The following is a 25,822-nucleotide window of genomic DNA, read 5'->3' on the forward strand; positions in this document are numbered from 1 at the left end:
CAGATTGCCTGAGCTCAGGAGTTTGAGACCAGCCTGGGCAACATGGGGAAACCTTGTTTCTACTGAAAATACAAAAACTTAGCCAGGCATGATGGTGTGCGAATGTAATCCCAGCTACTCGGGAGGCTGAGACAGGAGAATTGCTTGAACCCAGGATGTGGAGGTTGCAGTGAGCCGAGATCACACGCACTTCAGCCTGGATGACAGAGTGAGAATCTGTCTCAAAAAGAATAATAAAGTTAATTAATTAATTAAAATAAATAAATCACATTGGGCATAGAGGGAGTGCATGGTGTGTGTGCAATTCACTAGGACTCTGGTGCCAAAAAGCAGACAGAATTCATGCTAGCATGAGAGGCCATTTATTGTTCAGGGGCTGAGCCCCCCTGTTTTGGGGGGGTTCCTGCACTGCTGCCTCCCCCCATTGTTCCCGTGGACCCCTCAAGTGGCAGGTTGCTGAGATGATCGTGGAGGGAGCACATCTTCAAGTGTAGATGGTCCAGAGTGGCCATCTTCTCCCTGTCATGAGGCAGCGGGGAGTTGATGGCGGCATGGCTAGGTGCTGGGGTGTTGGAGTGGAAGGGGAGATCAGGCCCTTTCCCCAAGATCTCACCCTCCTCCCATGCCCTCAGCCTCCTTCCTCACTCTGGCTTCATCTTGTCTGTCAGCAGTAGGTTCTTGGCCCGCAGGGCCTCGTCTTGGGCCAGCCGAAGGGTGGAGCTCAGGGCCTCTGCCCTGACGTGTTTGGCTAAGGCCTGGCGCTCCAGCTCCTGGGGAGAGGAGCGTAGGCGTAGCTGGGCTTGCTGGACTGGGCTGGGGGTGGAGGGGGAACTGGATTGCGGAGGGCAAAGGGTAGGGTCCCATGGGGCCCACATTTCTCCCTCAGAGTTTCCCATCATGCCTTGAGCTTGAGACTGGCCCCAGCATCCCACAATGCACTGGTCTCCAGATTCCGCTGTGGACTAAATCTGTGTCTGTCCTATTGTCTGTCCCATGATGCACTGACCTATGTCCCAGCAAGCACTAAATCAGTGCCTATCGTCTGTCTCCTAAGCTCATGAACTATCCTCCATTTGATATGTGTATGCGCCCCAGTATTCTACCACATGGTGACCTCCTACATTCCATAATTTGGAAGACCCCACATCTCCTTATCCATTAGACCAGCACCTCTCACACAAAAGTCCTGGCCAGGCGCAGTGGCTCACGCCTGTAATCCCAGCACTTTGGGAGGTCGACACGGGTGGATCACTTAAGGTCAAGAGTTCGAGACCAGCCTGGCCAACAGGGTGAAACCCCATCTCTACTAAAACTACAAATATTAGCTGGGCGTGGTGGTGTATGCCTGTAATCCTGGCTGCTCAGGAGGCTGAGACATGAGAATCGTTTGAACCTGGGAGGTGGAGGTTGCAACGAGCCAAGATGGCGCCAATGCACTCCAGCCTGGAGCAACAGAGCGAGACTCTGTCTCCAAAAAAAAAAAGGCCGGGCGCAGTGGCTCACGCCTGTAATCCCAGCACTTTGGGAGGCTGAGGCAGGCGGATCACGAGATCAGGAGATCGAGATCATCCTGACTAACACGGTGAAACCCTGTCTCCACTGAAAACACAAAAAATTAGCCAGGTATGGTGGCGGGCGCCTGTAGTCCCAGCTACTCGGGAGGCTGAGGCAGGAGGAGAATAGCGTGAACCCAGGAGGCAGAGCTTGCAGTGAGCCGAGATTGCGCCACTGCACTCCAGCCTGGGCGACAGAGCGAGACTCCATCTCAAAACAAACAAACAAACAAACAAACAAAAAAACAGTCCTTAGTGCCCTGGTCCTCTATGTACAACTGCACCAAGCCCCATTTCCTCTCATGTATTAGTCCTATAGCTTGGCCACATCAATGTCCCACAGTGCCTCACTTGTCTGTCTCACCCACTACAACATAATCCTATAGTACATTAGGTCAATATCCCATAATACAGTGCACTAGGGCTCAAGTTCCACCAACTATTGGGCTGAGTGTGTTGTGCAATGCCCCAGGAAGAGCTGTGGTTCCATTTCCCATAACGCATCAGCTAACTGGGACCTACAGTCACTGGGTCTCCTATTTTACCTCAATATAGCTGACCCCAATGATCTTGTACAATGCACCGCCTCTCTAAAAGTTTAGAGAAAATCAGGCCTATGTTCCAAGAAGCTTTAGACTGGTGTCTGTCTCGTGTCCCACAATGCACTAGATCCAACGTCCCATCATGCTTTAGGCCCAAGTCCATCTTCCGAGGTATCGTAATGATTGGCCTGTGACTCACTCACCACCAAACTGCTTGTCCATCTCCCCATGCATTAGGGCCAAGTCCTCCCCCAGTGCCTGCTGCTCCCAGCTCAGCCCTTCCCCTTCTGCCACACACCAGCAGTACCCTTGAGTCCGGGGTTCCCCTCCCCTTGCCCCAACAGAAAAGTAAAATGGGACATGGTGGCCCATATTCCCTGGTACCAGAATCTTCTTGTGTAGCCTCTGACAGCTGGGACAGGCAGGAGTCAGGCCCCTCTGCTTCACCTCGTCCACTAGTGAGGTCAGTGCTCGGTCCAGCAGCTGCTGCAGGGACTCCGTAGACAACTGCGACCCCTGGCTGGGGGAGGGGCGGTCACCAGATAAAGAGGCCCAGTACCAACTCCAGGATGCCCCATGCCCCATGCTCACCTGTGGAGCCTCCATTTGGCCTCGTTTCCAGTATGCACCCTATGCAACCTTCCCAGCATGCACTGTGCACCAGCTGTCCCTTGGTTTCCATGGTGCTCTGGGGATCACTACTCCTTTTTTTTTTGAGACGGAGTCTGGCTCTGTTACCCAGGCTGGAGTGCAGTGGCACAATCTTGGCTCACTGCAACCTTCACCTACCGGGTTCAAACGATTCTCCTGTGTCAGCCTCCCAAGTAGTTGGGACTACAGGCATGTGCCGCCACATCCGGCTAATTTTTGTATTTTTAGTAGAGATGGGGTTTCACCATGTTGGCCAGGATGGTCTTGATCTCCTGGCCTCGTGATCTGCCCACCTCGGCCTCCCAAAGTGCTGGGATTACAGGCATGAGCCACCGGGCCCGGCCCTTTTTTTTTTTTTTTTTTAAGATGGAGTCTCGCTCTGTCACCCAGGCTGGAGTGCAGTGGCACGATCTTGGCTCACTGCAACCTCTGCCTCCTGAGTTCAGCAATTCTCCTGCCTCAGCCTCCTGAGTAGCAGGTATTACAGGCACCCGCCAGCACGCCTAGCTAATTTTTGTGTTTTTAGTAGACATGGGGTTTCACCATGTTGGCCAGGCCGGTCTTAAACTCCTGACCTCCGGTGATCCTCCCACTTGGCCTCCCAACGTGCTGGGATTACAGGTGTAAGCCACCACGCCCAGCCAGAGTCACTATTCCTAAGGGCACCAGACAGCCCTCAGTTTGCAAAGGCTGTCAAGAACTAACATTTCCCATAATACACTAGTGAAACTCGATTTCATATTGTACTGTGAGTCCCCCTTTCCTACAGTGGACCTTCCCACAATGGGCCAAAAATGGTGTATCCCTCGGCTCTCACAATACACCAAGGTCTCACTTCCCCCTCAGTGCACTGAAACCCTGCCTCTCCTCATGTTCACATCCCAGCCTTCCCACAATGCACTGGAAATATGATGCTTAAAATGTACCAAGTTTTTTTTTTTTTTTGAGATGGAGTCTTGCTGTCGCCCAGGCTGGAGTGAAATGGCACGATCTTGGCTCACTGCACCCTCCACTTCCCAGATTCAAGAGATTCTTTGGCCTCAGCCTCCCAAGTAGCTGGGATTACAGGTGCTCACCACCACGCCCAGCTAATTTTTGTATTTTTAGTAGAGATGGGGTCTCACCATGTTGGCCAGGCTGGTCTCAAACTCCCGACCTCAGTGATCTGCCCGTCTTGGCCTCCCAAAGTGCTGGGATAACAGGTGTGAGCCACTGCATCCACCCTTTTTATTTTATTTTTATTTTTTTGAGACACAGTTTCACTCTACCTACCAGGCTGGAGTGCAGTAGCGTGATCTCGGCTCACTGCAACCTCCGCCTCCCGGGTCCAAGTGAATTTCTTTTTTTTTTTTTGAGATGGAGTCTCGCTCTGTCTCCCAGGCTGGAGTGCAGTGGCGCGATCTCAGCTCACTGCAAGCTCCGCCTCCTGGGTTCACGCCATTCTCCTGCCTCAGCCTCCCTAGTAGCTGGGACTACAGGCACCCGCCACCATGCCCGGCTAATTTTTTTTTGTATTTTTAGTAGAGACGGTGTTTCACCATGTTAGCCAGGATGGTCTCGATCTCCTGACCTTGTGATCTGCCTGCCTTGGCCTCCCAAAGTGCTGGGATTACAGGCATGAGCCACCGTGCCCAGCCTGGTCCAAGTGAATTTCATGCCCCAACTTCCTGAGTAACCGGGATTACAGGCACGCGCCACCACGCCCAGCTAATTTTTGTATTTTTAGTAGATACGGGGTTTCACCACGTTGGCCAGGCTAGTCTCAAACTCCTGACACCAAGTGATCCGCCCACCTTGGTCTCCCGAAGTGCTGGGATTACAGGCGGGAGCCACCGCGCCCGGCCTGTACCAAGTTTCTCTTGAGTTCCACAAGACACTGATTCTACCTTGCAGAGTGGGAACAAATGAGGCTTCTAGTGCAGCAGGACCGGCTGTTTCTACAATGCACTGGGATACCTTGTCTCCCAAAATGAACAGCGCCCCACCCTTCACTAATGTCCCATCTCCTTCCGCATCTCCTTTAATGTCCTATCCACAAGGCTCCCAGAGGCAAGCCCAGCCCCGTTACCTGGCACAGCGGGCACAGTTGCCTTGGTGGGACCGATCCAGGTTCATGGAGAGGTCAGGCCCTCTTCGAGAGTTCTGAAATTGCCGCCCGAACTCCTCCAGAATGGGTTTCAGTGGGCCCAGCCCCTCCAGTTCGCTCCTCAGTGAAGCCACAGACACTGCTGACCGCTCCACCCTGAGGCATGAGTAACCAGTGCTGCCGGGTTGTCTCTTCAGCGGTATAACCCTGGCAAGACTCCACCCATTATTAGCCCACCACTTGCGTCTCCATCTGGTCAGCAATTCTCCATCCTGCCCTCCCCTCTCTGCTCTGACTGGCCTCACTTTTTGTATTTTACTTTATGTTATGTTATTTATCTGTTGACTATTTTGAGCCAGGGTCTGGCTCTGTGGCCCAGGCTGGAGTGCAGCAGCACCATCATAGCTCTCTGAAGCCTTGAACTCCTGGGCTCAGGCGATCACTCCTGCCTCAGCCTCCCGAGTGGCTAGGACTACCAGGGTGCGACACCACACCACTCCCAGCTAATTTTTAAATTGTTTGTAGAGATGGGGTCTCCGCTCTGTGGCCCAGGCTTGTCTTGCACTCCTGGCCTCCCAATGTGCTGGGATTATAGATGTGAGCCACCTCACTGGGCCACCTTTTGTAGATTACTGTTTGGAATGCCCCTCCTAGTTCTCTAATTGATTTTCTCGGATCCCACTTGACCCCACCCTTTGCCCTTTTAAGGTATAGACCACACCCCTTCTCTAATTGATTCCACCCCTCAGGCCTTATTAGGGCTGATGCAACCCTTCCTGCTCTCTAATTGGTGTTTCCCGATGTCGGTATATGTTCCGGAATGCCTGGCCATAGCTGATTGGCCTACCCATTTCCCTCAAGACCCCGCCCTCAGGTTGGGATTGCCCTGCCCCTTCCGGTCTTCCCATGCACTGGCCCCAATCCTCACATGGTGCACAGCTCATCCGCCCGACCTCGCAGCTCCTGCAAGCCCCGCGCCGTCTGTGCCTGTTCGCGCTGTGCCCGCTCCCACTGGCCTAGGAAGCCGTCGACCCTGCCGCCCAGGCCCCCGAGCAGCCGCAGGGCTTCCTGCACCGCCCCCTCCTCCTGATGCCACCGGGCGGTCAGTGAGGACACCTCTCTCCTGGAGGGGCAGAGGAGGGGAATGGGTAGGGGCTAGGCTTCGACAGGTTCCCACCTACCCCCACGAGATAGGTGGGACAGGACTCACCTATCTCGCCCCACTGAGACCATGCCCGTGGCTCCAGACCCACCCAGGTCACCAAATTTTATTGCACCCTCCATTTGGTGAAATTTGGTCGTGTCCTCCAGAGCCCTGCCTTTATCCCCTTCCTTTATTGGCTATCTTGGCCCTTTCCTGGTCAGGTCCCCAACCTCTACCTGGGCTCCTCCAGACACTGGCCCCCCAAGGCACTGCCCACCCTACTCTGCCCCACGTGGTGCCTCCAGGACCACTCCTCTCCTAAGCCCCGCCCACCTCAGTTTCACCAGGCCTGGACCTGCCTCCCAGCAGCCCAGAACTCAAAAGTTCCTTATTCTGTCCCTCCCTTGCTCAGGTCACTGCCTTCGGGGCACTCCCTCCTCTGCTCTTGGAGACCCCAGCCTTGTCGCCTTCCGGTTAAGATCTAGGCCGGGCGCGGTGGCTCACGCCTGTAATCCTAGCACTTTGGGAGGCCGAGGCGGGCGGATCACGAGGCCAGGAGATCGAGGCCATCCTGGCTAACACGGTGAAACCCCGTCTCTACTAAAAATACAAAAAAATAGCCGGGCGTGGTGGCGGGCGCCTGTAGTCCCAGCTATTGGGGAGGCTGAAGCAGGAGAATGGCGTGAACCCGGGAGGCGGAGCTTGCAGTGAGCCAAGATGGCGCCACTGCACTCCAGCCTGGGCGACAAGCGAGACTCCGCCTAAAAAACAAAAAACAAAAAACAAACAAACAAAAAACACAAAAAACGATCTTTGAGGAACCTCCCCTGTGTCCCCGCCCACCGCAGCTCCTGGAGACTCCTCTCGTGTCTCTACCCACCTTCGTTCCTCGAGGCTCCACCCATGTCACCGCCCACCTCAGCTACTTGAGAACCCCCGTCCCTTGGGTCCTGCCCACCGCATCTCCTCGAGGCTCCACCCCTGAGTCCCCGCCGATCTCGTTTTCGAGGCTCCGCCCCTAAGTCCCGCCCACCTCAGCTCCTCGATGCCGGTGAGCAGCTTCTGCAATTCCTGCTCGCTCACGTAGGGGCCCTCGCTTGCCCGAGGCCCCATTCCCCAGCCTGCGGGGACCAGGCCGTGCGGCCGCGGGGGTTTGTCGGGACTCCCTGGCGGGCCGGGGCAGCCCTGGGACATGGCGGCGGGGCCCAGGCCGTTCCAGGAGAGGCCAGCCTCCGGCTTCTGCTTCTCCTCCGGCTCCTGCAGCTCGGCCTCCTGCCGTCGCGGCGTCTCATCCTGCAGCTGCTGCTGGACGTAGCGCAGCTTCTCCTGGGCGGTAAGGGAGGACGGGGTCACAGCGTCCAGCCGCTTTCCTCCCGCAACCACCTCCACCCCAAAATCCGCTCCAGTACTCCCCGAGATTGGAAGTAGAACGCCTGTGGGGACAGTATGTTGGAAGTCTCACTGGCTGTCATTAGGGAGGGGAGGCACCATTTGAGGCCCAGTTGGACTCCAATTCCCGCTAACCTCCCACAGCCTGCCTCCAGGTATCCACCCGGCCCTCCAAGCCTTCCAGGCGTCAAATACCAGTCCCGGCCACTTGGCAAGAACAACTGAAGCTTTCTCAGCATTTTGCTGGAAAATGAGTGGGCATGTGGACAGGACGGGCCTTCTCACCTGAAGTCCAGCTCGAGTCTCTTTCTGGGACCTGAATGTGACTGCAGGGCAAGAGTCCCCCATCTGGGTGTTGGAGCCTCATTTGAATCCCTCTTATCAGCGAGTTCTAAGGATGACTATGTGCACGAAGGTGCAGTGTGGTGGTAGTGTCGGGGCAGGGAGTTCCACCTAAAAGTGTATCTTGAGTCCCTCGTGCATCTGACCTCCTCCCACAAATCCTGGGACTGCACCCTAGCCCTTACCTCCAGCAGGGCAGAATTCTGCTTCAAGACGTTGGTTTTGATTTCAGCATCTTCCACAGACCGGGTCACCTTCCAGCAGTTCTCCTGGGTCAGACACCAGGGCGAGGGCCCTGCCTTCCCATTCCAGTTCCGCCTCCCAACCCTTAGCCTGTCTGTTTCCATACAGGCTCCAGGCCTCCTAGCCCCCCAGTACAAGACACACTCACCAGCTCATTTCCTTGGCTAAAGGGATGCCTTCCTCCTTAGCCAGATGTGCCAGAGTGGCACCCCTCCACTTCCTCCCACCTCTCTTTGGTCCACCCATTCCATTTCTCCTCTTTCTTTTCTTTTCTTTTTTTCTTTTGAGACTGAGTCTCGCTCTGTCGGCCAGGCTGGAGTGCAGTGGCGCAATCTTGGCTCACTGCAACTTCCACCTCGTGGATTCAAGCAATTCTTCTGCCTCAGCCTCCCAAGTAGCTGAGATTACAGGCGCCCGCCGCCACACCTGGCTAATTTTTGTATTTTTAGTAAAGATGGGGTTTCACCATGTTGGCCAGGCTGGTCTCAAACTCCTGACCTCAGGTGATCTGCCTGCCTCGGCCTCCCAAAGTGCTGGGATTACAGATGTGAGCCACTGCACCCAGCCTCCTCCCCTCTTTCTCCCACCCTCTTCTTACTCCCATTCCCCTCTCCCCATCCATTCCTGCGTCCCACTGGCTCACCTTGAGTTGAATGCAGTACCCCTCCAACTCTTCTGCCTCTTGCCGCCTTCTCTCCAGATTCTCGCTCAGCACAGAACACTCGCTCTGGAGCATGGAAGGAGGAGAGGTTAGCCAAGGACACGAGGGGACAGCCTGTGGAAAAGAAGATCTGGGCCTGGGAAGGTTCCTCTTCTTTCTGAGCCTCAAGTTCCCCAACTGAGCTATGGGTGCATTCTGCTGGAGGCAGGCTCCAAGAAGGGAACTTGGCCCTGGAGGAAGGGCAGGTGTTGGATATAGGGGGTCCTCACACCTGCAGAGACTGCACGTGCTGGTTAACCCGGTTGGTCTTTTCCTTCAAGCTGGTGATGGAGTCTTTGGCGCGGACCAATCCACTGTTGACCCCACTCTGGGGAAGAATGGGAGACAGGTGAGTTAGTGGGTATGTGGGGGCAAGCCCCAAGCCCAGGAAGAATTCCAGAACTGGGAGGCTGTGTTTACACCTTGATTTTGCCCTGGAATGGCTATGTGACTTAGAGCCAAGGGCTATACCTCTGATTCTTAGCATTCCTGCGCGGCAAACCCAGGGCATAAACGACCTTTCTTCATGGTGGGCTGGGAGAAAAACAGGATCCAGGAGGGAATGGGGGATGGAGGTGGGGTGCTTAGACACGTGGAGGAAGAAGGATGGACTCAACCAAACACTGAGCTAAATGTCCTTGGGGGCCAGGTGCCGTGGCTCACTCTGGTAATCCCAGCACTTTGGGAGGCTGAGGTGGGTGGATCACTTGAGGTCAGGAGTTCAAGACCAACTTGGCCAACATGGTGAAACCCCAACTCTACTAAAAATACAAAAATTAGCCAGGCATGGTGGTGCCTTTAATCCCAGCTACTTGGGAGGCTGAGGCAGGAGAATTGCTTGAACCTGGGAAGCGGGGGCTGCAGTGAGCTGAGATAGCACCACCGTACTCCAATCTGGGCGACAGAGCGAGTCTCCGTCTAAAGAAAAAAAAAAGTCCTTGGGGTCCACAGCTTAAAAAGATAAACTTTGAAAACACATGCCCTTTCTCTCCAGGAACTGGTGAATTACAAAGGAAGCCACTTTTCAGATATGAACACTTGCTATGCACCAAGCACTTGTCTTGTCTTTTATTCTTCACAACTCCGCCTCTTGAGGTTATTTGGCCTATTTTACAAGTGAGACAAATGGGTCTCAGAAATGGGATATCCCTTGTCTTCCCAAGCACTCAGCACATTAGGTGACCTCATCAGAATCTAGATTCAGAACACTTGTTTTAAACCATGACACCATGTGGCCTCTGGTCATCATTACTTTATATCACATAAAGTGTTGTGTGACTCCTGCCAATCTGTGGTTCAGAAGGGATGCATGTGGTAGGATCCATTCTCCCAGCTTGGACAGTTACAGAAGCCTTAGCCTGGCACATGACTGCCCAACCAGAGACTACATTTCCCAGGTTTCCTTGCAGCTAGGTGTGGCCATGTGACTAAGTTCTGGCCAATGGAATGTGAGTGGAAATAATGTAGTCAATTTATTTTTGGGGGAGGTGTGTGTGGGGGGGTCTCTCATTATTACCCTGGCTGGTGTGGAGCGGTACTATCATAGCTCACCAGCTCCTGGGCTGAAATGATCCTCCTGCCTCAGCCTCCCAAGTTGCTAAGAGTATAGGTGCTTGCTACCATGCCCAGCAAAATTTTAAGATGTTTGGTATAGATGGGTTCTCACTACGTTACCCAAGCTGGCCTCAAACTCCTGGGCTCAAGTGATCCTTTTGTGTCTGCCTGTAAGTGTTGGTCTTACAGGCATGAGCCACTGTGCCCAGCCTCCTTTTTTCTCTCTCTTTTATTTATTTATTTTTTTAGCCTACATCATTACTTAGACTGTGCAGAATTATAGTCAATTTCTGAGTCATCCCTTATAGGAAAAGAGTGAGAACTTTCCCTTTTTCTCTCATTTCACTGGAATGCACAATTGAGGGCTGTCTTGGACCAGCAGATAGAGGACACAATGAAACAGAAGAAGCCTGAATCCTTGACATGGAGCCACCATACTCCATTCCAACCACCTGTGAAGACTTTCAGGGTGAGACATTACATCTTCTGTGTTATTCAAGCTGTGTTATTTTGTGTTTTTTTGTTACAGTAGTCAAATGTATAACTTCAATATCATTGACATTCTTTTTTTTTTTTTGACAGAGTCTTGCTCTTTTGTCAGGCTGGAGTGCAGTGGCATGATCTCGGCTCACTGCAACCTCTCACTCCCAGGTTCAAGCCATTCTCCTGCTTCAGCCTCCCGAATAGCTGGGACTACGGGCGTGCACCACCACACCAGGCTAATTTTTTGTATTTTAGTAGAGACAGGGTTTCACCATGTTGGCCAGGATGGTCTTGATCTCCTGACCTCGTGATTCGCCCACCTCGGCCTCCCAAAGTGCTGGGATTACAGGTGTAAGCCACCGTGCCCGGCTATCATTGACATTCTTATTTCACACTTGAAGGAAAAGAGACCCAGAGAGCCCTCTGCCAGCTGTTTATGACCAGTTCCAGCTGATGGAAGGGAAGTGGGCACTGGTCGATGTGTGGAAAAGACAGGCATGATCTCTTCCCCTGTTCCCCCTGCTTAATGGCTGGAAGGCAGTGGCGAGAGCAACTGTCTAGAAATGGCTGAGCAACCAGAACGTAGACACCTGTAACCTGCTGCATTTGAAGAGCAGAGCTACTAAGCTTATCAAGCATTTTATGTGCAAAAAAGCAGTTCTCTTGGTTTCTCTCATGGTTGCTGAACTAATACACAAAAGATAGACGAATAAGTTTCCTCCCTTGTGAGATGGAGGCAGCAACACATTTCTTGCATGATTGCTCTGGGAAAGAAGTGGAATAAGAAATATTGTATCCAGTTAACAACAGCAAAATGGTGGATTAAATAATTCAGGCCGGGCACAGTGGCTCACACTTGTAATCCCAGCACTTTGGGAGGCCGAGATGGGTGGATCACTTGAGGTCAGGAGTTCGAGACCAGCCTGACCAATGTGGTGGAGCCCCGTCTCTACTAAAAATACAAAAATTAGCCAGGCGTGGTGGCAGGCACTTGTAATCCCAGCTACTTGGGAGGCTGACACAGGAGAATCGCTTGAATCCAGGAGGCGGAGGTTGCAGAGAGCCTAGATGGCGCCATTGCACTCCAGCCTGGGCGACAGAGCGAGATTCCATCTCAAAAAAAAAAAAAAAAAGGAATTCAAAAATTCCACCACTCCATAAAAACAATGAAAAAACTAACAAAAACCATAAGAAGCAGTTTGTTCACAATTCTGGAAATTAACCAAAGGCTTGCAGCAACTCAAAGAGCATTTATTCAAGAAAAGTGACTCCCGATAAAAACGGCAAGACTTGAGGAATTTTAACTTATCCTAGTCCTATCTCCCACTCCCTAGCTCAGCAGGAACCCTGGAAAATAACAGCCCACGTTTCCCACAGGGAGGAAGCAGAATGAAGCTAGAACTCATTCAAAGCCTCATAACCCAAAGAAGAGTCATTCTATGATTGTTAAGTGATGCCTGGGAAGACCCCACACAGAATATTTGTCTTTCCTTTTCAGAACTGGCAAAGCCGTGAAAGCATCTCTGATAGTTGAAGGAAAGATTTGGATGTTTGTCCTCTCCAAATCTCATGTTAAAATGTCATCCCTTGCCAGGCACAGTGGCTCACACCTGTAATCCCAGCACTTTGGGAGGCTGAGGCAGGAGGTTCACTTGAGCTCAGGAGTTTGAGAGCAGCCTGGACAACATGGTGAGACCCCATCTCTACAAAAAAAAAAAAAAAAATACAAAAAGTAGCCAGGTGTGGTGGTGTGCACCTGTAGTCCCAGCTCCTCAGGAGGCTGAGGTTGAAGAATCGCTTGAACCTGGGAGGTGGATGTTGCAGTGAGCCGAGATTGCGCCACTGCACTCCAGTCTGGATGACACTGAGATCCTGTCTCAAAAACAACAACAAAAAAATGTAACTCCCAGGCTGAGCGCGGTGGTTCACACCTGTAATCCCAGCACTCTGGGAGGCCAAGGTGGGCAGATCACCTGAGGTCAGGAATTCAAGACTAGCCTGGCCAACATGGCGAAAGCCCGACTCTACTGAAAATACAAAAATTCGCCAGGAATAGTGATGCATGCCTGTAGTCCCAGCTACTCGGGAGGCTGAGGCAGGAGAATCGCTTGAACCCAGGAGGTGGAGGTTGCAGTGAACCGAGATCATGCCACTGCTCTCCAGCCTGGGTGACAGAGCAAAACTCCATCTCAAAAAAAAAAAAACTTGTGTGGCATCTCCTTGCTCCTGCTCTTGCCAGGTGATATGCTGGCTCCATCACCTTTTGCTATGAGGCCCTCACCAAAAGCTGAGCAGATGTTGGCACCATGTTTATCAGATAGCCTGTGAACCATAAGCCAATTAAACCTCTTTTATTTATACCCAGCCTCAAGTATTCCTTTATAGCAATGCAAGAATGGACTAACATGGAGTGGGAGAGGGAACATTTGTAAAGAAAAAAAAAATTTACGCTTGTTTCAATGTTGCTACTGCTGAAGGCAATGGATAACAGTTGGGGTAAACAATAAAAAGCAAAAAATCTTAAAAGGAAAATCTGATGGACATATCTGTAGAAGCCTTGAAATGTTCCAACAAATTCCTGGGAATGTAGAAAGCCATTGGCCTGTGTAGGGTTGTGTACATGCTTGGGAAAGTTCTGAGAAGGCCCCAAGCTTTTCACCTCTGGCTGACCTTGAAACTTTGAAATGCTGCACAAGCAGGAAGGGAAGGCTAAGGTAGAGTTGTAAATTGTCTGAGTGTTAAAGGTGTGCCTCATCAGGCACACAGAGTGCCATTTGGCAAAGACTAGAAGATTTTGTTGTTGTTCCAGTTTAAGGAAATGTCTCTCCAATCATTAGCTAACCACTAAAATTAGAGAACAGAGACTTCAGTGGCCAAACATGACAAAGAACACAGATATTACAGAAATAGTTCAGAAAAGTCTGTTTTTTAAAAAGCAACTACAGGCCAGGTGCAGTAGCTCACACCTGTAATTCCAACAATTTGGGAGGATGAGGTGGGAGGACTGCTTGAGCCCAGAAGTTCAAGACCAGCCTGAGCAACATAGTAAAACCTAATCCCTTAAAAAATAGTAATAAAATAGGTCGGGTGTGTTGGCTTATGCCTGTAATCCCAGCACTTTGGGAGGCCGAGGCGGGTGGATCACGAGGTCAGGAGATCGAGACCATCCTGGCTAACATGGTGAACCCCGTCTCTACTAAAAAATACAAAAAATTAGCTGGACGTGGTGGCGGGCGCCTGTAGTCCCAGCTACTCGGGAAGCTGAGGCAGGAGAATGGCGTGAACCCGGGAGGCGGAGCTTGCAGTGAGCCGAGATCGCGCCATTGCACTCCAGCCTGGGCAACAAAGCAAGACTCCATCTCAATAATAATAATAATAATAATAATAATAATAATAATAAAATAAAATTAGCTGAGCTTGGTAGTGCACACCTGTAGTCCCAGCTACTCAGAAGGCTGAGGCAGGAGGACCCCTTAAGCCTGGGAGTTAGAGGCTGCAGTGGGCCACAATCATGCCACTGTACAGTGGCCTGGGCAACAGAGCAAGATCATGTCTCAAATAATAATAAAAATAAATAAATAAAAATAATAAAATAAAAAGCAACTATAACAAGCAGTAATAACAACAAATCCTTATGAGTGGGGAGAATCTGTTTCTAGGGTTGCTACATTATAATACTTTATTTTTTATTTATTTATTTTTTTTTGAGACAGAGTTTCCCTCTGTCCCCCAGGCTGGAGTGCAGTGGCATGATCTCGGCTCACTGCAACCTCTGCCTCCTGGGTTCAAGCGATTCCCCTGCCTCAGCCTCCCCAGTAGCTGGGACTACAGGCGCCCGCCGCCACGCCTGGCTAATTTTTGTATTTTTAGTAGAGATGGGGGTTTCACCATATTGGTCAGGCTGGTCTCGAACTCCTGACCTCAGGTGATCTGCCTGACTTGGCCTCCCAAAGTGCTGAGATTACAGGCGTGAGCCACCGTTCCCTGCTACATTATGATACTTTAAATGGCCAGTTTTCAGGCCAGGCACGGTGGCTCACACCTGTAATCTCAGCACTTTGGGAGGCCAAGGCAGGTGGATCACCTGAGGTCAGGAGTTTGAGACCAGCCCAGCCAACATGGTTAAACCCCGTCTCTGCTAAAAATCCAAAAATTAGACAGGCATGGTGGTGCACACCTGTAATCCCAGCTACTGGGGAGGCTGAGTCAGGAAAATCGCTTGAACCTGGGAGTCAGAGGTTGCAGTGAGCCAAGATCATGCCGCTGCACTCGAGCCCGGGTGATAGAGCGAGACTCCATCTCAAAAAAAATAAAAAATAAAAAATGGCCAGTTTTCAACAAAAAAGTTATAAGGCATGCAAAGAAAAAAAACTATGGCCTATACAATGGAGGACAAACAAGCAGTCAAGAGAAACTGTTCAGGGGTAGGATGGCGGGGGCAGATTTGGACTTACTAGGCAAACACTTTAAATCAGCTACTTTAAATATGTTCGAAGTGCTAAAGGAAACCATTCCTAAATAACTAAAGGAAATTGAGAGAATAATGTCTCACCAAATAGGGCATATCACTAAAGAGATAAACATTATTAAAAGAAACCAAATAGAAATTATAGGGTTGAAAGGCCAGGCGCAATGGCTCACACCTGTAATCCCAGCACTTTGGGAGGCCAAGGCAGGCGGATCACGAGGTCAAGAGATCAAGAACATCCTGGCCAACAAGGTGAAACCCCGTCTCTACTAAAAATACAAAAATTAGCGGGGGATGGTGGTGTGCACCTGTAGAGCCAGCTACTCGGGAGGCTGAGGCAGCAGAATCGCTTGAACCCAGGAGGCAGAGGTTGCAATGAGCTGAGATCACACTACTGCACTCCAGCCTGGCAACAGAGAGAGACTCCGTCTCAAAAAAGAAATTCTAGGGTTGAAAAGTACAATAACCGAAGTGAAAAATGTACTAGAGGGGGCTCTGTAGCAGAATAATGATTCAGTGAACTTGAACATAGCTCAACTTTGATTATCCAGCCTGAGAAACATGAAAACAAAAAGAATGAAGAAGAATGAATACAGCCTCAGAGACCTATGGATCTGGGAGTCCCAGAAGGAAAGAAAGGGGCAGAAAGAATATTTGAAGAAATAATGGTTGAAAACTTCCAAAACTTGATGATTTGAACATAAATCCACACATCCAAGGAGCCAAATGAACTCCAAATAGGCTCCAGGGGCCGGGCCAAGTGACTCACTGCTGTCATCCCAGGACTTTGGGAGGCTGAGGAGGGTGTATTACTTGAGACCAAGAGCTCAAGACCAGCCTGGCCAACATAGCAAAACCCTGTCTCATAAAAAACAACAAGAAGAAGGCTGGACATGGTGGCTCACACCTGTATTTCCAGCACTTTGGGAGGCCAAGATGGGAGGATCGCTTGAGCCCAGGAGTTTGAGACCAGCCTGGGCAACAAAGTAACACCTGCGTCTCTAAAAATAAAAATGAAAATAAAAACACTTTTAAAATAGGATAAAATGGGCCAGGTGGCTGGGCTTGGTGGCTGACGCCTGTAATCCCAGCACTTTGGGAGGCCAAAGTGGGTGGATTATGGGGTTAGGAGTTTGAAACCAGCCTGGCCAAGATGGTGAAACCCTGTCTCTACTAAAAATGCAAAAATTAGCCTGGCGCGGTGGTAGGCACCTGTAGTACCAGCTACTTGGGAGGCTGAGGCAGGAGAATCGCTTGAACCTGGGAGGCGGAGGTTGCAGTGAGCCGAGATCGTGCCACTGCATTCTAGTGTGGGCGACAGAGCGAGACTCCATCTCAAAAAAAAAGAAAAGAAAGAAAGAAAACCACGGACCAATATCCTTTATGAATATGGTCACAAAAATCCTCAACGAAATACTAGCAAACCAAATCCAGCAGCATGTAAAAAGGATTATACATCGTGACCAACTGGGAATTATCCCAGGAATGCAAGGTTGGTTCAACATACTAAAATCAACCAATGACTGGGCATGGTGGCTCATCCCAGCAATTTGAGAAGCTGAGACAGGAGGATCACCTGAGGCCAGAAATTCTAGACCAGCCAGGTCAACATAGTGAGACTCCCCATCTCTACCAAAAAATTTAAAAATTATCTGGGTACAGTGGCATGTGCTTGTGGTCTCAGCTCCTTGGGATGCTGAGGTGGGAGGATTGTTTGAGCCCAGGAGGTTGAGGCTGCAGTGAGCTATGATGGCACCATTGCACTCCAACCTGGGAAATGGAGCAAGACTCTGTCTCTAAAAATAAATAAATGTTACATACCATATTAATAGAATAAAAGGGAAAAAAACCACATGATCATGTCAGTTGAGAAAAAGCTTTTGACAAAATACCACTCATGATTAAAAAAAAAAAAAACACTCAACAAACTAGAAATAGAAAGGAAGAAAGGAACTTCCTCATCCCAATAAAGGGCAGCTACAAAAATCCCACGAAATGTGATAGTTTAAAATATGTCCATAAATTCTTTCACATTCCTTTAAAACGTGGAGCCTTATTTGCCTCACTTGAGTATGAGCTGGACTTGGTGACTCACACCCAGGAAATAGAATAAGGCAGGCTAGTTGTGGTGGCTCATGCTTGTAATCCCAACACTTTGGGAGGCCGAGGCAGGTGGATCACCTGAGGTCAGGAGTTCAAGACCAGCCTGGCCAACATGGTGAAACCCTGTTTCTACAAAAAATACAAAAATTAGCTGGGCATGATGGTGCACACCTGTAATGCCAGCTACTCAGGAGGCTAAGGCAAGACAATTGCTTGAACCTGAGAGGCAGAGGCTGCAGTAAGCCGAGATTGCGCCACTGCACTCCAGCCTAGGTGACAGAGACTCTGTCTCAAAAAATAAAAAAATAGAATAAAGTAGAATTGATGATATGTGAGGTAAGAGACTACTTCATAAGAGGAACTGTTTCTTATTTGCTCTCTCTTCATCTAGGGAATGATAGCCTCAATGTCATAAGCAGCCACCTATGAAGAGGCCCATGTAGCAAGGAATTGAGGCCTCCAGCCAAGGGCAGGTGAGTGCCCCATTTTGGTAGCACAACCTCTGGCCCCAGTCCAACCTTCAGGTGACTGCAGCCCCAGCCAAAATCTTGTTTGCAACCTCGTGAGACGCCCTGAGCCAGGCCCACCCAGCTGAGTCCCTCCAAGTTTGTTGTTTGAAGTTTTGGTGTAATTGGTTTCACAGCAATAGAAAGCATTACACAAAGTGTCTTTCTAACCTGAAGACTCAGAAGGTCTTGGGTTTCCTGTGGGTAATTGTTCTGGAAACCAAGGCAACAGGACCTAGGGTCAACTAATTTCTCCCAGTTACTAGCCGTATGACCTCATGGAGGGGACTTCACCTCTCTGTGCCTCTGCTTCCCTACCTGTGAAATGGAGATACAACTAACAACTACCTTCACAGGGTTCCCATTGTCCTTCCTCCTACCTGGAAACTGACACTCTCTCAACCAGGGTCTCCATCACTGCCTGGTTCTCTGTCCCCCTCTTTCCAGTTCTCTGTCCCCACCCAGCCCCTGTGTCTGTTCCTTCTCTCTCTGGGTCTCTATCCCCCTCCTCTATTTCTGGTCTTCTGTCTCACCCTGATTCAGCTCTGTCCCTCAAATCTCGGAGTCTCTGACTTATTTTTCCTGAGTCTCTGCCTTTCTACTCTTTAGGTCTCTGTCTTCTTCTTTTTTTTTTTTTTTTTTTGAGATAGAGTCTCACTCTGTCACCAGGCTGGAGTGCAGTGGCACGATCTCGGCTCTCTGCAACCTCCACCTCCCGAGTTCAAGCGATTCTCCTGCCTCAGCCTGCCAAGTAGCTGGGATTACAGGCATGTGCCCCCCTCTGTCTCTGGGTCTCTGTCCTCTTCTCTCTCTGGGTCTCTGTCCTCCTCTCTCTTGGTCTCTGTCCCCCTCTCTCTGGGTCTCTGTCCCCCTCTCCCTGGTCTCCCTTCCCCTCTCTCTGGGTCTCTGTTCTCCTCTCTCTCTCTGGGTCTCTGTCTCCCTCTCTCTCTGGGTCTCTCTCTGTCCTCTCTCTCTGGGTCTCTGTGTCCTTCTCTCTGCCTGTCCCCGCCTTCTCTCTGGATGCAGCTCAGGTGCTGGGTGCTGGTTCCAGCTCCTGCTGCCCCCCTCACCTCTCCAGCAGGCACCCCAAGGTCATTACTTTTTCCATTTCACAGAGAAGGAACTTGAAGCCCGTTAGAGGCCGATACTCCCCTGCAGCCCCACAGCGAGCTGGCAGCTGTGTCAGACCTCGATCCTGGCTGCCTGGGGCACTTTCTCAGGCTTCACGATCCAGTGGGGGATGTGACTCAGAAATAGCTCTGGTGGGAGGCAAACGGCTGCAAGTGCTGCCTGAGGGACACTCCCCAAGACAGGGCGGAGAGCTCTTCTGTCTGAGGGAGGAGATGTCTCCCAGACATCCTTCCCAGCCCAGACTCTTTGCCCTGTTCTCTGCAGCTCCTCCTCCTTCCCTGGACCCTCGCCCAGGCTCCTCTCTGGCCTCCCTGCCTCAGTCTCTCCCCTCCAAACATCCCCCACTCAGCCCAAGGGAGTCTTGGGGAGAGAAAGGCCTTTTGCATTAGTGACAAAAGCAGCAGCCTTCTTGTCTTGGTCCTGCTTCTTACAACCCCTCCAACCTTGACCTTGTGGAGGTTACTACACCACTGTCTACCTTAGTTGTTTCTTTTTTTTTTTTGAGACGGAGTTTTGCTCTTGTTGCCCAGGCTGGAGTGCAATGGCACGATCTCGGTTCACTGCAACCTCTGCCTCCCAGGTTCAAGCGATTCTTCTGCCTCAGCCTCCCACATAGCTGGGATTACAGGCATGTGCCACCACGTCCGGCTAATTGTATATTTTTAGTAGAGATGGGGTTTCTGCATGTTGATCAGGCTGGTCTGGAATTACCGACCTCAGGTGATCTGCCCGCCTCAGCCTCCCAAAGTGCTGGGATTACAGGCATGAGCCACGAAGCCCTGCCTCAAAAATTTTTTTTAAAAATTAGCTGGGTGAAGCCGGGAGCGGTGGCTCATGCCTGTAATCCCAGCAGTTTGGGAGGCTGAGGCAGGCAGATGACAAGGTCAAGAGATCAAGACCATCCTGGCCAACATGGTGAAACCCCGTCTCTACTAAAAATACAAAAATTAGCCGGGCGTGGTGGCGCACACCTGTAGTCCCAGCTACTCGGGAGGCTGAGGCAGGAGAATGGCTTGAACCTGGGAGGAGGAGGTTGCAGTGAGCTGAGATCACACCACTGCACTGCAGCCTGGCAACAGAGCGAGACTCCATTTCCAAAAAAAAAAAAAAATTACCTGGGTGTGTGGCATGTGCCTGTAGTTACAGCTACTCGGGAGGCTGAGGTGGGAGGATCACCTGGGCCTGGGGAGGCCAAGGCTACAGTGAGCCAAGATTGTGCCTGGACTGTCATGCTGTCACTCCAGCCTGGGCAACAGAACAAGACCCAGTCTCAAAAAAAAAAAAAAACGAAAGAAAGAAAAAAATTTGTTTAGCTGGGCACGGTGGTGTACACCTGCAGTCCCAGCTACTTGGGAGGTCAAGGTGGAAAGATTGCTTAAGCCCAAGGGTTTGAGGTTGCAGTGAGCTATTATCATGCCACTGCACTCCAGCCTGGGCAACAAGAGCGAAACTCTTGTCTCAAAAAATAAATAAATAAATAAATAAATAAAATTTAAAAATAAAGGAACGAATGTATGCATCTCCGTTTTACAGATGAGGAAACCAGGGCTCCCTGAACATAGAAAGTGCTAGTGAATCTTATCAGCATCATTAAGATCATGGCTATTGTTAGTGTGGTTCTCAGTATCTGGTAGAGCCTGTTTTAGGCCTGGCCCAGGGGAAGCCAGGTGGGGGGTGAGGATCAGAGGTGCAGTGAGTTAAAGGACCCAGTTGTAACCCTCTATACTTTTGCCAGAAATTCCCTAAATCCCCCTAAATCTTGCTCATCTCTCAGTTTTGCCCCAGATTCTTAGCTCACCCCCCTCGGAGAACTCCTACTCACTCACTAAGGTGCAGCTGCAAGATGTCCTCCTCCAGGAAGCTTTCCCTGGTACCCCCCAGCCTGGCCTGAGGGGCCTGTCTCTGGGATCTCCATTAGGGAATTTCTCACCCTAGTCTGTGTCTTTTGCCCCCACCAGACTGGGAGCTCCCCAAGCACAGGGATCTGGCCTGTTTCCTGAGCCCAGCCTCACTGGGGACATTTGGGAGTGACTGTATGAACTGAAGACCACCCAGGCCAGGCACGGGGGCTCTCGCCTGTAATCCCAGCACTGTGGGAGGCCGAGGTGGGAGGATCACTTGAGCCCAGGAGTTTGAGACCATCTTGGGCAACACAGTGAGACTGTCTCTAAAGGAAGAAAAAAAAAAAGACCAACTCCCAGATTCAAGGCTGGCTGTCAGAGAAGGAGGAGGCAGTTCCCAGTTAGTTCCTCTGGGTCTCGAATGACCAGAACATTCTAACTCCCAAGTCAAAAACACCCCACCCCCGTCCTAAGTATTTGCTACCACCTTGTGGAGGACCTCGGTCGTCCCCAGCGGGTGGTGTGGGGGGCCCTCACCAGGATTTCCGTGATGTCTGCGTCATCCGGATCCCAGGGTAGGGTAGGGGAGGCAGGGGGCCCGGCCAGTGTGAGTTGGCCGCTGAGGTCTTCCACTGTGGAGTCTGTCCCCGTGGAGTCAGTGGGCTCCATGGCGGCCAGGTTGAGCAGTGACACGTTGGTGCAGGCCGAGGACCGTTTGAGGTTCAGGCACCAGTGCATGGGCTGATGGGACATCTGGGGCTCCACCCTGTAGAGGAGAAACAGGCAGAAAAGTGGAGAAGCAGCCCCAGGGTGTCTGGGCCCTCCTGCCTTCCTTTCTCCATACCTCACCCCCTGTGACTCCACCCTCACTGTATATAAGTTTCTCCCTTTCTGTCCCCACTGCCTACTTTATTCTCCTTCCCCGTGCTGCCTACTTTCTTTCTTTTTTCTTTCTTTCTTTTTTTTTTTGAGACAGAGTCTCACTCTGTTGCCCAGGCTGGAGTGCAGTGGCGCGATCTCAGCTCACTGCAACCTCCGACTCCGGGTCCCAGTTCAAGCAATTCTCCTGCCTCAGCCTCCTGAGTAGCTGGGGTTATAGGCATGTGCCATCATGCCCAGCTAATTTTAGTATTTTTAGTAGAGATGGCGTTTCACCATGTTGGCCAAGCTGGTTTTGAACTCCTGACCTCATGATCCACCTGCCTCAGCCTCCCAAAGTGCTGGGATTACAGGCGTGAGCCACCGCGCCCGACCGCCACTGTCTACTTTCTTCTTCTCCTTCCCCGCTGCCTACTTTCTCTTCCCTTCTCTGCCACCTACTTTCTTCTTCATTCACTAGCCTACCTTCTCCTTCTTCCCTCCCCACTGGCTTCTTCCTCTCTCCATCCATCCCCATTACCTTCTTCCTCTCTACCTCCCTGTGACTTGATGTCTCTTCACTGCTGCCCTCTTTCCTGCCCCTGACCCGCTGGCTTTTCCCCCTCCCCTTCCTCCAGCACCCACAGTCGGACTCCTGCTCTGTTGGAGGTAGTGCTGGGCATTAGAACCATCCCTGACAGGGTGCAACAAACCCACCCGTGGAACGACACGGCCTTCTTTTTCTTCGGGATCCCCTTGGCCCGGCTGGTCACCCCCCGGGGAGCCTCTGGGACTAGCTGGGAGCAGCTCTCCACCCCCGTGGGGGTGTCCCCGGCCTCATGGATCTCTTTGGACTGCCAGATCGTCTTCACCACCACGCTCGCCATGGTGTGGGGGTCTGGCTCCCAGGGAGGGGCTCCTTCCTCTGAGACTTCCTACCTACTGTGACCACAGACCCTCAGGATCCACTGTCCCCTCAGCCTGCCTCACAAAGGACCCAACCACTGGGCCCCAGTGAGTGGGGGGCACAGGGTAGGGAGAGATGCTGGCCCGGGTCATTCCCCTAGGGTTCTCAGTGGACTCCTCCTGTTCAGGATTCTAGTTACATGCCCAACGTGCCCCCCGTCTTCAGAGCTCCAGTGGATGGATTCATGCTAGCCTGTAACTTAACAATGGGTCGGCCCACGGATTCTTGGGAGAGGTCCAACTTCCCTCTCCCTGAGACTAAGCGTGGGGTCACACAGCCCTGTGCACTTGTTCTTGATTCTTCATGTAGCTTCCTGGATTTGACAATTGGCTGGGGTTTGAGAGACTGTGGTCGAAGAGGGCTGAGATCCAGACCCTGACCTGGAGGGTCTCATATTCTATAGGGCGGCGGGGTTGGGGGAAAGGCAATATACAGGTAGATCAACAAAAGAAAGCTAGGTGCGGTGGGCCTCGGGGTCAGGGTAGAAGGTGAGGGAGGAGAGGAAGGTGGAGAGTTGGGGCAGGACAGAGGGTGGTATCCCCCTCCCCCGTTTATTTATTTATTATTTTCTTTAATACTTTTTATTTTTTTTGAGACAGAGTCTCTCTCTGTCATGGAGGCTGGAGTTCAGTGGCGCGATCTCAGCTCATTGCAACCTCCACCTCCCGGGGTTCAACCGATTCTCCTGCCTCAGCCTCCTGAGTAGCTGGGACTACAGGTACCTGCCACCACACCCATCTAATTTTTTTTTTGTATTTTTAGTAGAGACAGGGTTTCACTGTGTTGGCTAGGCTAGTCTCCAACTCCTGACCTCGTGATCTGCCCACTTCAGCCTCCCAAAGCATTGGAATTACAGGTGTGAGCCACTGCGCCCCGCCCGCCCAAAGTATTTAAAAAATATATGGAACATGTCACAAATTTGCATGTGGTCTTTGCGCAGGGCCTATGCTAATCTTCTCTGTATCGTTCCAATGTTAATACATGTGCTGTCGAAGCGAGCACTGCCCTGCTATTTAGGGACAGACTTTTCCTGTTCTCTTCACACTTCTCAAAAAGACTAGTTCAAACATCACTGCTAATAGACATTTTAAATGCTGTTATCCCCAGGGAGAAAGTACTTCTTCCTGGTCATGAATGGACTCCAGTTCTTGGAACGCTTAATCTTTCTATAATAAAGAACTCCTGGCTGGGCGCGGTGTCTCACACCTGTAATCCCAGCACTTTGGGAGGCCGAGGCGGGCAGATCACCTGAGGTTAGGAGTTCAAGACCAGCCTGGCCAACATAGTGAAACACTGTCTCTACAAAAATACAAAAATTAGGTGAGCATGATGACGGGTGCCTGTAATCCCAGCTACTTAGGAGGCTGAGGCAGGAAAATCGCTTTAACTCGGGAGGCAGAGGTTACAGTGAGCCGAGATTGAGTCACTGAACTCCAGCCTGGGGGACAGAGAGAGACTCTGTCTCAAAAAAAAAAAAAGAAAAAAAAGGCCTGGCGCAGTGGCTCACGCCTGTAATCCCAGCACTTTGGGAGGCCGAGGTGGGCGGATCACAAGGTCAGGAGATCGAGACCATCCTGGCTAACACGGTGAAACCCCGTCTCTACTAAAACCACAAAAAATTAGCCAGGCTTGGTGGCGTGCGCCTGTAGTCCCAGCTACTTGGGAGTCTGAGGCAGGAGAATGGCGTGAACCCGGGAGGCGGAGGTTGCAGTGAGCTGAGATCGCGCCACTGCACCCCAGCCTGGGCGACAGAGCGAGACTCCATCTCAAAAAAAAAAAAAAAAAAAAGAACTTCAAGTCCTGGGATTAATAATTTTTCTTGTGTTTAATGGGGCTGCTTTATGTTCTTCAGGGGCAAACAGCACCCCCCTCCCATATTAGAAATGGACTCTCCCTGTGACTAAAACAGCTGAGCAATTTCTGTCCTCCTGGAATCCAAAATGGACTTTCCCAGGCCCCATTCCTGGAAACCCAAATGGACGCATCCATTGAGCCTGGAAGGTGGGCTCTTCTCAACCTCCTTTCCATCTCCCAGGATTCAGAATGGCCATTCCAAAGGTCCAGAACACACCCCCAAGGCTCATTCCAGGAATGCTTGGCTTCTGAGATTAGAAAAGGCTGATGGGGTGGAGTTTTGTTCCTAGAGGTGACAGAAATGGACTCTTCCAGTTCCCTTTGTCCCAAATTTCTCAATCGCCTGGGGCGCTGGGAGTTCTGGCCGTTTTGCCTTCCCCAAAGCCAGTTTACCAAAGAGTCTCTGGGGAGCCGGGGGTTGGGGATGGAGGCTGGGGCTGGGCCAAAGCAGATTCACCTATTTCTTCTTTTAACAAATGTTGTTGAAACTGTTCAAGGCCAGGTCCCATTCTTGCCCAGAAGGAGTTCCCAGTCTGGAGGAGACAATCAATTTTGGTTTGATATCTGCTACAATGGAGGCTGCCCGAGAGACACTGTGGTTGGACAAAAAAAAAAAAAAAAAAAAAAAAAAAAAAAAAGGCAACATATATTGAAAAGTAAGCCAAGATACGGTTTACGTTTATTTCTGCTTTTTCACTTCCAAGCTGTGTGGCCCTGGGCAAGTCATTCGCCCTCTCGACCTAAGGTTTAACTTCTGCTTAATGGGACTAGCCTTGAATTACTGTTTTTCACTCTGAGATTCTAGGTCTCCTGACAACTCAAGTCCCGACACGTTGGCTGCAGAGAAGGGGGGAGGGGAGGAAGGCTTCCTAGAAGAGGATTTCAGCAGTCGGGGGTGACAGTGGAGGGAGAAAAGGAACACGGAGACGCTTGCGCAGTAAACACCGCACGCTCTCTTGCCCCGCCCAACCCCTTCTCTGCAGCAGGGAATTGCAGGCGTCGCTCCACCTATCCCAGCCGAGCGGAGTGACACCCTCCCCTCTTTCCTTCTCTACTGATCTTCGCCTTCCGCCCGCCCCACAGCCGCCCAATGGAGGGCTGAAGTAGGACAGATCTCGCCAATCCGCGACGCCTGCGGGGGAGGTCTGCCCGTTCATTGGTCCCAGTCAACGTAAGTCCCGCCTCCTAGGCCCGTTCCCCGCCTTCCTTCACGTCCCTCCCTTCCTCCTTGGAGAGCCGCTAGATCCAATCAGTGTTTGACCTGGCCGGGCGGAGGGGGCGGGCCCATGATACGCAATCGAACCCCGCCCGTCTCTCGGGCAACGCCTCCTCCCTCCCTCCCCAGCTCCCAAACGGAAATAGCGGAACACTGGGCCAATCGTAGCGTCGTGCCTTTGCGTAGCGGCC

At 51.4% G+C, this 25,822-nt stretch overlaps 1 protein-coding gene, 1 long non-coding RNA gene and 1 other non-coding gene across 7 annotated transcripts; 1 reads left to right on the plus strand and 2 right to left on the minus strand.

Moving 5' to 3' along the window:
* Positions 1–339: 339 nt before the first annotated feature.
* On the minus strand, positions 340–25,785 carry TSKS (testis specific serine kinase substrate). Of its 5 annotated transcripts, none has more exons than XM_003814344.5 (11): positions 22,312–25,785; positions 21,274–21,502; positions 8,883–8,978; positions 8,594–8,677; positions 7,893–7,976; positions 7,010–7,302; positions 5,761–5,955; positions 4,815–4,988; positions 2,480–2,615; positions 646–770; positions 340–519 (listed from the first exon to the last, which is right to left on the minus strand). In XM_003814344.5, exons 1-11 carry the CDS (start codon positions 22,479–22,481, stop codon positions 363–365), a joined length of 1,743 nt encoding a protein of 580 aa, XP_003814392.1. In that variant the 5' UTR covers positions 22,482–25,785; the 3' UTR covers positions 340–362. The 5 variants fall into 5 exon arrangements, with proteins under 5 accessions (XP_003814392.1, XP_008965221.1, XP_024782173.1 ...); XM_008966973.4 differs by having other exon boundaries at positions 646–813; XM_024926405.4 differs by having other exon boundaries at positions 614–813.
* On the plus strand, positions 8,920–13,703 carry LOC134729640 (uncharacterized). The gene is made up of 3 exons (XR_010110924.1): positions 8,920–8,999; positions 10,587–10,673; positions 12,186–13,703. It is a non-coding gene; the product is annotated as an uncharacterized LOC134729640 (long non-coding RNA).
* LOC117977125 (U6 spliceosomal RNA) lies at positions 23,457–23,563 on the minus strand. The gene has a single exon (XR_004668091.1). It is a non-coding gene; the product is annotated as a U6 spliceosomal RNA (small nuclear RNA).
* Positions 25,786–25,822: the final 37 nt, after the last annotated feature.

This window comes from Pan paniscus, chromosome 20, assembly GCF_029289425.2.
Source record: "Pan paniscus chromosome 20, NHGRI_mPanPan1-v2.0_pri, whole genome shotgun sequence".
Classification (NCBI taxonomy): Eukaryota; Metazoa; Chordata; class Mammalia; order Primates; family Hominidae; genus Pan; species Pan paniscus.